Source organism: Ruditapes philippinarum, unplaced genomic scaffold (assembly GCF_026571515.1).
Source record: "Ruditapes philippinarum isolate M1 unplaced genomic scaffold, ASM2657151v2 ctg11994_1_1_1_1, whole genome shotgun sequence".
NCBI classification, from domain to species: Eukaryota; Metazoa; Mollusca; class Bivalvia; order Venerida; family Veneridae; genus Ruditapes; species Ruditapes philippinarum.
In genome coordinates this window covers 10,794-23,245 of record NW_026857836.1, presented here as the reverse complement: position 1 = coordinate 23,245, position 12,452 = coordinate 10,794, and the positions used below count along the sequence as shown (strand labels likewise).

General features: G+C 33.5%; 1 protein-coding gene across 1 annotated transcript; it reads right to left on the bottom strand.

The window, feature by feature from the left end:
- Positions 1-8,099: 8,099 nt before the first annotated feature.
- Positions 8,100-11,028, bottom strand: LOC132751186 (uncharacterized). The gene has a single exon (XM_060741323.1). It carries the CDS (start codon positions 10,797-10,799, stop codon positions 9,075-9,077), a length of 1,725 nt encoding a protein of 574 aa, XP_060597306.1. The 5' UTR covers positions 10,800-11,028; the 3' UTR covers positions 8,100-9,074.
- Between the last annotated feature and the right edge of the window lie 1,424 nt (positions 11,029-12,452).

The following is a 12,452-nucleotide window of genomic DNA, read 5'->3' as shown; positions in this document are numbered from 1 at the left end:
GGGGCGGTAACCCTAATAGTCACTTATATCATTGACTTTCTAGTCCAAAAAATTTACACATTAACCATGGATTTGAAGCTGTTTATCACATTGGTCCAAACCGCTCGATATCGCTATATTCGCATTTTCAGCTATAAACAAGAGCACCGCTAGGCGGAGCATTATATGCCCGAAAGTGATTTTTTTTTTTTAGTAAAGATGAAGCATTTGTAAGACATGGGAGTAAAATAAAGTATTACCTCCTTCAAATAACAATCCTCCTTTGAAGTTTCAATATTGTGGTCCAAATGGAACTTTAAGTTATGCCCCAGAAACTGTTTTCAAGGTAAAAGTGACCTTGATCTTTGACCTTGTGACCCAAAAATCATTAGGGGTCTTCTACCCAATATGGACAATCATACTATGAAGTTTAAACACAGTAGGCCAAATGATACTTAAGTTATGTTCCGAAAACTGTTTTCAGTTTTAAGGTAATAGTGACCTTGACCTTGTGACCCCAAAATCAATCGGGGTCTTCTACCCAATATGGACAATCATCCTATGAAGTTTGAATATTGTGGGCTAAATGGAACTTAAGCTATGCTCAAGAAACTGTTTTCAATTTCTAAGTAATAGTGACCCCAAAATCAATAGAGGTCTTCTACCCAATATGGACAATCATCCTATGAAGTTTGAACGCTGTGGGCCAAATTGAACTTAAGTTATGCTCCGGAAACTGTTTTCAGTCCTAAGGTAATAGTGACCTTGACCTTTGATCTGTGACCCCAAAATCAATAGGGGTCTTCTACCCAATATGGACAATCATCCTATAAAGTTTGAACACTGTGGGCCAAATGGAACTCAAGTTATGCTCCAGAAACTGTTTTCAGTTTTAAGGTCATAGTGACCTTGACCTTTGACCTTGTGACCCCAAAATCAATAGGGGTCTTCTACCCAACTTCTACCCAATATGGACAATCATCCTATGAAGTTTGAACTTGAACACTGTAGGCCAAATGGAACTTAAGTTATGCTCCGGAAACTGTTTTCAGTTTTAAGGTCATAGTGACCTTGACCTTTGACCTTATGACCCCAAAATCAATAGGGGTCTTCTACCCAATATGGACAATCATCCTATGAAGTTTGAATATTGTGGGCCAAATGGAACTTAAGTTATGCTCCGGAAACCAAATTGCTAACCGAAGGACAGACAGACGTGACGGACGGACGCCAGGGGGTATAACATAATATGTTCCGAAATTCTTTCGGGCATATAAAAAAAGGAAAATGTACTGTCCTTCAATGTCAGAAGGACTGGGACCATGAACGAGCTGCATGCATCTTGCACTTTGCGAACATAGGAACTCGAGAACGGGACCGCAGATTGCAGCGCATATTTACGTTTAAAAACCGTTTGTTCCCGTTCTTTTTGTCAACTATCACGTATAGTCCGGGTTTATTGTGAACACGTGTTGACATGTATAGGCGGCATTATAACGGGCGTATTCGTGTTTTGATTTGTTAACATGGAGAAAACAGACACTTTATTAATATGGTCCAACTGATTTTGCCTAACTGAAAAAAGGAATATTAAAACATGACCCATAGATAAATATTTAAGGCACTCATCTGGTATTCATTACTAGGAAATGTGAAAGTTTTCCATGTATTGAGTGACATAAAGAGAGTACTAGAAAAATTAAAACAAAAATCAAGCATATCAAGGGGGATAACTTACGCCGAACTTAGCGGTATATGGCGGATGTCACTCCTTTTCATTTTTCAATATACCGTAAATTTGACTAATTTTTTAAATTAGCAGATTATATTAAATTGAGTTTAGATAATTAAAGACCACCCGCTCGCATAATATTAAAAGCTATTCAAAGGTCGGACAAACAATATGTAAAGCCGGTACGGATTCGGATTTATGGTTGCGAATACTGTGGTAGTGGTAGCCCTCTCACAGACGAAAGTGTTCAACATATATTTCAAAACAATACGTAAACAGGAAACAGGCTGGTGGAAATGCCCGATAGGGCTTAGATATGAAAATGTCATATTTCTAAAAAATAATTAATATGTTTCTTTCTCACTTGTTTTGTTTATTAAGCATTGATATATGATACAAATCAAAATAAAAATATTTTGGTTATCTTTTATTTTCTTAGAATTATTTCCCTTTTTCCCAATTTTTAGAAACAAAATATTTGAAGTTCATAAAAATTATATTGTAATGTAAAATTCTAAATAGAAATGTGTCCAACAACTTCATTTTGCTCTAGATTATTGAGCAAATACCTTTATTCTATATATTTGGATTAAATATTCTGGTTCTGGCATTTATATTTTGACAATTCTTTGACACTTAACATTATACTTCGAAATTTTGAAAACTGAATGAAATGTATGCTGACAGGTGTTGGCGCAATGAATTAAAGTATAAAGAAGTTATTTAACCTATTTTGTTTACACTTTGCATATGTAACATACTTTTTAAGGACTTCAAAAATTATGTGTTATAAAAACATGAAAAAAGGGAAATAAATCTCACAAAAGTGACAGTAGCCAAATATTTTTTTCTGTTTATGTCAAATATTATTCTCAATAAACAAATTAAGTTTAAAGGAAATATCTTTATTTCTTTTTTAGATATATAATATTTTATGACATAAGCCCGATCGGGCATTTTCTAGTGATGTTCCGATTGTTGCAAGTCGCCAATGATCAGTTACTGTTATGTAAAACGACAATAATCGATTCACAAAAATTTGTTCCACGACGTCGTCGAAAATGTTTAAAGTATCAAAGGGAATTAATTCTGACGGGAATTTTCTTTAAGGAACACTTCGCCGATCCCAAAAAACACTCGGAGACAATTTGGAGTTGAACAGGATCAAAAAGTGATGTAAACAATAGTAATATAATGTGATGTGAATGGTATTAATTTGACAATCCATGAAAAAAAAAAAATCCATTTCGTAATATTATGACTATAATTATATAAGGTTTTAAAACTGTGGTTGAAAAAGTGCTAAATGAAAAGTTCATGTTACCTAAATATAATCAAGTGCCTTGGGGGTAAGAAATGATACTTCCCTATTTTCTTTTTAACGGGCGACTTTATTCGTAAAGTATATCCGATTATGTCCCATCCGACTGGAACCGATGATCGATTGGCGACAAATTTCAATCTGATTTCCATTACTAAAAGCATTTTCACCAGCCTGGGAAAAATAGCTCGTGTCATGTTAGTCAAAATATATTGACGTGCCAAAGGCTTGATTCTGAGATATTTTCGTTCTGGGGCAGAATCTCGCTTTAGAGGCGAGATATTGGCCAGACACAAAAATAGCAGCACAATATCTTGTCGCGCAGTACAATAAGTTGGACTAGTGTCATGTCAACAAAGGAATCCGGGTCAGCTCGGCCCTAAAACGTACTCGGCCCCCGAGTCAGCTTGGCCCTATCCACTATCACTATTTATTGTAATTATTTATAAATACACCTATTGACAGTTTTAGAATTAGCAGCAGACAGGCTTTCTTATCAGTAGAATTGCGAGTAAAGATAACCAATTGCGTATCTCACTGTTATTTCTGACTTTAAAATACCTTTCAGTGTCAAACAATGTGTTGAAATATATATTGTTACGGGCTATTTATTATCATCAATCAGTGTGTATGTTAAGGATATTGATTAATTAGGTGATAATTATGATTGACTCATTCATTCCAATTTGATTAGTGACCACCTGCAATTAATTAGAAGCTTATGATATGAAGTTAACACATTTTTGTTTCATATGTTTTTGAATGTTACTTTACAAACAAAATGCCTCTAAGGAAAAACATTTTGATTAGATCGATCTATATTAATTTTATCGAATCTGCAAGAGAAATAAAAAAAAAATCTAAATGTACTTATTTCGGCAGAAGTATAATTATATAATAATAAGATATTTCTCATTATTCATTTACCTTAACAAAATGCAAAGCAAAGTTAATACGTTATATATATTTTTGTAAAGTGGGCCGAGTTGACCCGTGCCGAGTCGGTATAGGGCCGAGTTGACTCTTTTCCTCAACAAAGACACTTCAGTTTTTTCAAGTTTGATTTTTTGCAGAAGCCTGGAAGTCGCAAAAGAACATTGTTCTAATTACTACTTAACAGTTTCGAGTTATTCAGTTGGAAATATTTAAATAATCATGTTAAAATGAACGAATTTCTTACCAAAGAAAGCCAGTGCCGATAAAATTACTCCCGTCTTGCAAGCCGCCATTTTTTGTAATAATTTGATATCACATGACTTACAACTAAGTCACATGAGTCATTACACCGTCACGTGACATCCTGATACTGTAAATCAGCGGTTTTTTTGTTGTGGTGTTTTTTTTACTATTCCGTGAGCTTTTAATAAGACTTTGTTTGGCGACATATTTTACTTCAAGGGCCCCAAAAAATTTAAGGGGAAAGCTGCTACAAAAAAGAGAAATAGAAAATTTCCCAAAAAAGCCCGCACTTGTAGTTTTTAAAACCCCTTTAAAGCCTTTAAAAAATTTTAAATTTTAACATTTATTTCTGGGCCCAGGGTGGACATACTGTCTGGGAAGTTTCAAGCTACTGTTCACGCCCCCCTTTCACCGACTAAAGCAGTATTCAACTCACGGGGGAAACACGTGAAATTTGTAAAAGTAATACCCAGAGAAAAAAGGCGAGGCTGACCCCGGTAAAAATTGTTAAACCTTTTTTTATTAAAAAATTTGGGGACAACGTTTTTTTAAAACAAAAAAAATCCTAAGGGGGGTAAACATATGCGCCCGGGAAAATTTTTGTCAAAGGGGCAATACCAAAAAACATTATCCTACGTTTTGTAGTTTTTTTTTGAGAACATTGTTTGAATTGTGTGAAAATTGCACATTCAGCGATAGTAATCCACACGAAGCGCCAAAATAAATTAAAATAAGCTTTTTTCTGCACTTAAGACACCAAATCAATCATTTTATTGACATCTGTTATCGTAGAAGTCCATATAAAATTTTGTTCGAAGGTATGTAGCCTACAAATGTTCTTTGCAAGTGTATATATATAGTAAGTGAAACGAACGATTTCTGGATAGTAAGTCGCACGAGAACAAAATTGTAAGTTTCACGCACAGTTTCCAATAGATTACTAAAATGTGACAAAACTATTATATAATTCTTTTGGTTACCAATTTGCATGTGTGTTAATGTCGTCTACGGTGACAGAGAAACAAATGTCGAGAAAGTATTTTAATAATTATTCATATTATTTGTAATACATGTATTCGATTCATATTCATATAATTTCATAAAAGATTACTTATCTTAAAAAAAATAAATGAGAGATTGGCATTGATACTCAACAATGTACGTTTCGCATGGCCCTTTTTCACGTTAGACCGGGCCCACATCCGTCATCTGTAGAACTAGATATATAAAGAAATAACCGTGCAGAAGGAAATATTACAACACTATCATTTACTTTTAAGTATCTGCAATTTGGACCAAAAACGCAAAGGAGAAGACATTCGCCATATCACATTGGTGCGTCCATGGCCGTGTGGTTAAATTCCCTGATTTTTATACACATGCTTCTCACCGCTATGGATTCTAGTCCCACCAGTGTCCTTGATTTCTTTTATCAAACTAGGAAACAAAACGTCGGTGCTTTAACTCAGGTGTCGTGACATTGACGGTGTGATTTGAAACCCAGCATCTCAGATTGTTTTATGTAAATATTTTTTTTACTCCACTTTCCTTCACTAAAAAGTACAAATATCTTTGACCGTTTGATTCCAAATATTCGTCTTTCTTTAAAGGCCCCTGCCTCTGAAATGCTATCATTTTTATTTAAAAAAAACCTGTTTATTTTTGGTATCTTGTTACAGTTTCCGAAAACATGCTAGATACTCAAACTATCTTAGATACATCTTAAGTTATGTTGGCAATTGGTATACCTTAAGTGATTAAGTGTTTTGTATGGAAGTCAAAAATTAATACTACTTTGTTTACATTTCGCTACCTTAACGACACAGTGCTACCTTTTGCAGTTGTAATAAAATACAATCATGCGTTTTATCATTATTGAAACATTATCAAACACATGTTTGTCATTTCTAAAGAAATAAAACAATATGGATCTGAGGCACAATGAGCCTTTAATGATAACTTGAATCACTGTATCATTGTTTTTTGTTGTTGTTGTGTTCTTTTACTTTGTTTTTTGTTTTAAAGAAGTTATTTTTTGCAAATTCTTCAATATATTTTCATAAATTAAGTAACCTAGTGACTAAATTTAACACATACCGCTATATAAAAACATCAGCATTCAGTTAATAAACATTACAATACCAAATAACAAGCGATTATATTTGTTCATCTTTTTTTCTTATTACAGTAAAATGAGGGCCAAGACACACCTGCCACTGCAGAGGTCAAAGTACTACTATCGCAAAAGAAAATAACACTGAGCCGTGTGACATCAAATCCCATCAATAGTTCAATAGTTCATTTGATATGTTATAAAAACCATTAAATCAATTAAGCATTTATCCTATAGACAAAAAGTGAAATAATTGATCTTGAATAATTGAAATAAGTATTAACTATCTTTTTACACCTGACCTTTAACTTTCTTTTAATGTATATGTATCTATTGGAAACTGTGCGTGAAACTTACAATTTTGTTTTCGTGCGACTAACTATCCAGAAATTGTTCGTTTTACTTACTATACACTTGCAAAGAACATTTGTAGGCTACATAATTTCGAACAAAATTTTATATGGACTTCTACGATAACATATGTCAATAAAATGATTGATTTGGTGTCTGAAGTGCAGAAAAAAAGCTTATTTTCATTTTTTTGGTACCAAATTATACCGCTTCGTGTGGATTACTATCGCTGAATGTGCAATTTTCACACAATTCAAACAATGTTCTCAAAAACTACAAAACGTAGGATAATGCATTTTGTATTGTCATTTGAAGAAAATTTCCGTGCATATGATGCGCTAGGTTTTGTTTTGATTTAAGAAACGTTTGTCACTTTAATTTAATATAATAAGGTACTTACCGGGGCTCAGCACTCGCCATTTTCTATACAAAGTCACGTGATCCCCCCCCCGTGAACATTTAAATGCTGTAATTTTTAATTAAGAAACAGGGGCGGACAGAACAGGGTTAGCTGGTGGGGTTGGGGGCTAGTTAACATGTCGGTGGAAGCTTTAGACAAAAACTATTGCACAGGTGAAAACGCGTGTTTTTGAAGATTGGGCTATGGATTTTGTGCTTTTGACAAAAATGTAGGACTTCCTCATCTTATGAGTGGCAATTTATTTCTTATAATTAGTTTGTCTATACTACTTGTCTACAGTGGTGAAATTGAAATAAAGAATATACGTATGTGTGTGAATAGGATCTCACCATTGTAATGCAGTACTGTATTGTCTGAAATTATATTTTTTTATTAACAGTCAATTTACTTGACAAATAACTTATTAGCCGATTTACCAAAGTAAATGTGTTATTTGAAATAATGCTTTTTATTCTACAAAAGATAAAAAAATAAAACGCTTATATTTAATAAGCATTTTAATTATTCTATCAATGAATCTTTGGCTAATACTCCGTGGAAATTGCATGGAGGTAAATTATCACAACTTTGCTCTTTAAGGGCATGACTGGTGACATGTCCGGGTTCCGTACTCGACAGCGAAAGCTGCATTTTGTGCCCGAAAGGGCGGATGGACCCTCATTAAGCATTTACTACACACACGTATACCCATAGTAACAATATCAATCACAAAACATACAGGATCTTTAACTTTCTTGAATTCACTATAACAACATTATCATTTTTTATGAAGAATTCGTGAAGTTGAAATCATAAATTTTTAAAATTGAAATTATTAATTGGGAAAGTCAAAACTTTAAATCGTGAAGTTAATTTCCTGAAATTGAAATAATAAAATCGTGTTGTTGAAATCGTAAATTCGTGAAGTTGAGATCGTAAATTCAAGAAGCAAATAATTGAACTGTTATGTTTGATATTCAGATAAAACAATGCAATTAGAAACTCAAATACAATAACTCCGGTTAGTTATATTTTATTCATCCTGAAAAGCATGATATAACATATTTAATAAACAACACAATAAAATATATACATTTTCTTACATAACAATAATTCTATACATACATTTATCTATTATATTATGTTATATCTTATCATCGAAACGTTAACTGAAGCCAAGAAAACGAAACTGATGAGAACCTTTCTTGTTATTAATCCTTTACCTGCTTAATGCGTGAAAAAATGGATTTGCCTTTTAAAAGTTTGGTAGATTCCATTTTAAGTGTAAAAGATTTTAGTATTAGAATAGAAAGATGCTCGAATGTACATGCTGGCTTGGCTGTATACTGGTGGCAAAGGCTAATCACTTTGGGTTCTAGCAGATTAAGGATTAGTTAAAAGATCGTTGTGAAATTTAATCACCTGTATTTGAACAAAACAATGAGGACATCGACAAATTAGTATTTTAAAACAAATGTATATATGTAGTATACAGTCAACATTATGTGATGATTAAAAAATAAGATAACTATGGTACAGAACATAACTACTTTACATATAAGCCGTGCAAAATGAAAATTTAGAGAAAGAGTGATTCTTTGGAAACATTAATCACAATAAAATTACACTCGGTTTCACTGAGTGTTTAATCTGTCGATTACTTGGTGAATTTCAAATTTAATGCCCATGTGCATTAATTTTAATAAAAATTATATATGAATTGAAATAATTGATTATAACTTTTGTATAGTCTCCTGGTGTTAGCGATGATAAGTCTGTTTGTCATAGCAGAAATATACTACATTTTGATTAAGGCACTTTTTCTCAGCACATTGTTTTATTTGAATGTCTTTTTTGTTACGAACAGCTACATTGGTGCTAGACCGTCAGTATAATTTCTTGATCCATCCATCATATGTAACCGATATTTTTTTCTTTCATGCTTTAAAAACTTTGAATGGATGTGTAAATCTTCTATGTAAAACAGAAGATTGTGTTTCTAACATGATATTTTGAATTTCTGCATTTTCATATTTCCTTCACAGCTATTTATAACAACAAGAAATGATTTATCACGTGATACACACACTTTATATGGATGTTTCATTTCTAACTTGTACGATGATAATATCTGACCTGTTTGTGATATCTGTACAATGGTGTTTGTTGTACGACAACACACCAAGATAGTATCAGAAAGACCAACTGCTGCACCACGTGGTTCCTGTATCTGGTCATCCTTTATTACGACTCTTGAGTCTGTCTTGATATCATATATGAAGACTGTATCCTCGTCTCTGTCTGTAATCACCAATTTGTCACTGCTCTTTATGTAAGTACAATCGCTTGAATCTGCAGGATATATCTTGTTTGGTAAGTTTACACTAAAATCAAGCTCCTCTCCTGCCAATGATACAATACGAACAGATCTTGGTTCATCATAAGTCCCTACTACGAAATGTCTATCACCTTTTAAACATATTGAGTCATATTTCGTTTTCACTTTACATGTCCTACTTGAACTTATTTCATTACATTTACTAACATGCAGAAATTCTATATTGTGACCATGTGTAATCGCTACTTTCTCTTCAGATACTACAACAACAGATAATGGGTGGTGTGATAGCTGATATGATCCTACTTTCTCAAGCTTCTCATTGTACACTAAACATTTCTTGTTTTTGTTATCCACAGCCACCAGTCTACCATCAGGTAAACAATCTATGCCTCTATAAAACGGTTCATCGATATCATCTCCCGTCTTTTTTAAAGCAATAGAAGAAACTGGTGTTAAAGTCATCATCATGTTAACAGATGTAACATCTTCCTGGTGATTAAACTTTAATTGTAATTCTCCTGGAATAAATTCAGTAACTGGTAATGGCGGCAGTTTTATTGTTTCGTCAAAATGAAAAAAAATGTTCACATTCTCTAAGTTCTGACACTCCTCGTCGATGCTTTCGCAGAGAACATTGACGTTACTCTCCATTTTATGTTCTGCTATATATTTCTGCACTAGAGTCCCATTTTTGAAAATGCTTTCAATCGTCTCTATGCACGATGTTACATCAGCCAAATGTTTTTCGTTTCGTGTTTGCTTCTTTGTCAGATTTTCTAATGTTTCTCTCTGAAGAATTTCAGCTCTCTTGACAACCAAATCTTCTAAATCGTCAAACATTTTCATAACTTCGTCTCGCATTCGTCTAACCTCTACTTGTATTTCTTTTATATCTTGAGCAAGTTGATCTTTAGAAGAGCGAATATGTTTCGCAACACCCTCAGCAGCTTCCTTAGCTTCCTTCAATTTCTCCCCTAAGGTAGAAATTGGTGAGGATATTTTTCCGGCAATCTTCTCAATTTCTACAACGCTGTGACATTTTCGATGATACACAATTGCACATTTACTGCAGCAGAGCTTTTTTTCATCTTCACAGAAAAATTCAAAAGAGTGTTGATGATCACCACATAGATCTAAGGCCTTCATTTTAAACGAAATACTTGTAGCATCAGCTTCTTTCACGCTCACCAATTTATGATTTTTCAAGATGGCGAGCACGTTGTGTACATTTGAACAATCATTGCATTGGAATTCATTACAAGTTGAACAAAACTTGTCAGCTACAGTTTGCTTATCCTTACTTAAACATGGTTGACACAAATGTTCCTTCACACGACCAGGAACTTCATCATCCTCTCCTATTTTACTTCCACTATCCGCCATTTTGTGTAACGATTATATTGTCCCTTATTTAGATATTACATATTTATATATGCATATATATTTTCATCTCCAGGTCAATATTCAGCGACTTCACAAACTATGATATTTAAATGAAACAAGTCCGGGTTTTAAACTAATTTAACTAAATAAAAATGATCATGTTAGCCGTAATATATTGTTCAGATCCTTTAAACATGGGACGCGGAAGTTAAATTTCCATGAAGTCTATATCTAAATTAAAAGTCGAACACGATAACGTTTACATTATCCGGTCGTACCATTATGATATTATGGGTTGTGCAAGTTATTCAACTTTTACATTTTCACGGTGCAAAGCAAATAGTAGTATAGGGGTCTCTTTAGCGTCACGACTGCGCATGCGCGGCGGCCATTTTGTTTTATATTAATAGTAACTAATTTGCATAGAAGAAATGACCTCACAACACATGCGCGGCGGCCGTGTTGAATAACAGACGCGCAGCGGCCATTTTGGATACTTTTTTAAGACTGACATCATCACGTTATAAATAAAAATAAAAAATATCTCCCGGAAGTATACGGAGCTGACTCGTATACACAATCTTAGGGCTTGAATCGCGGACATTGTAGGTCAGGTCCTCGGCCCTAGACGGAGAGATAAATATTATCATTTATGTCTGTAAATAAATACCTGCTTAACATTTTAATTAATAAAAGCAAATAAAATAGAATTAAAAAAATACAAATAGCTTATGTTTTTTAATATGGTCAAAATAAATAAGATACATTCAATAAAAAATATTACTTGTTTACTCCTCGGCGGTCCGAAACCAAATGACACAAATCATCAGTGTATTATTTCTAAATGCTCTGATCACGAGTGTAAAGTCGCCACAATGTATGGCGTGTGTTTATTTAGGGACGGAAACACTAACAATGGCCTATTGAAATGTTAAAGTTAATCCCTTTAAAGTAGCCACTCGGTCTGGCGTATGTTTATTTAGGGACGGATATGCGGACAATGCTCCATTCAACTGTCAAAGTTTATCCGTCTAAAGTAAAAGCGGGTAATTAATTATTTATTGAAGTGTCAGTCTACCACTGGGGCATAATTTTAAACATATTTTGGAAAAGAAATGCCAACATGTTTTGAAAATTGATCATCACGAATGTGCAAAATTATAAAAAAAGCTATAATTAATGTTAACTAAAACCGAACAAAAATACAACAGAAAAAGCGTTTTTCGTCTTTTGTGCAACATTTTACGATATATATTTTGATTTTTTTCGCATCAAATAATAGACCTGACAGAATGCTTCAAAATAAACCCTAGGTTCTCGATTCGATTTTTAGCCGTTTTCGAGTTATGGCCCATTAGCAGTTTTTAAACCATTTTTATAAAGTTCATAAAACCCTTAGATTTATATGCCGTTTGAAAGATCTCTGCCAGTAGATACAGAAAATGTATTATTATATAGATCTATCTTTTACTGTTTCTGAGATAGGAGAGTTTCAATATGGCAGACAAAATCACTCATGCGGAAAAACGCGCATAACTTTTTCGTTTATGAACGAAACATAGTCGTGTTTGGTATCATATTGAAGGTCTTGACGAGTACATTCTGACGCTGGCGATAGTAAAGTTCATACTGGAAGTCAAAATCACTCATGCG

Excerpts from the sequence above, each read along its gene's own strand:
- LOC132751186 (XM_060741323.1), bottom strand. The coding sequence starts at position 10,799 with ATGGCGGATAGTGGAAGTAAAATAGGAGAGGATGATGAAGTTCCTGGT.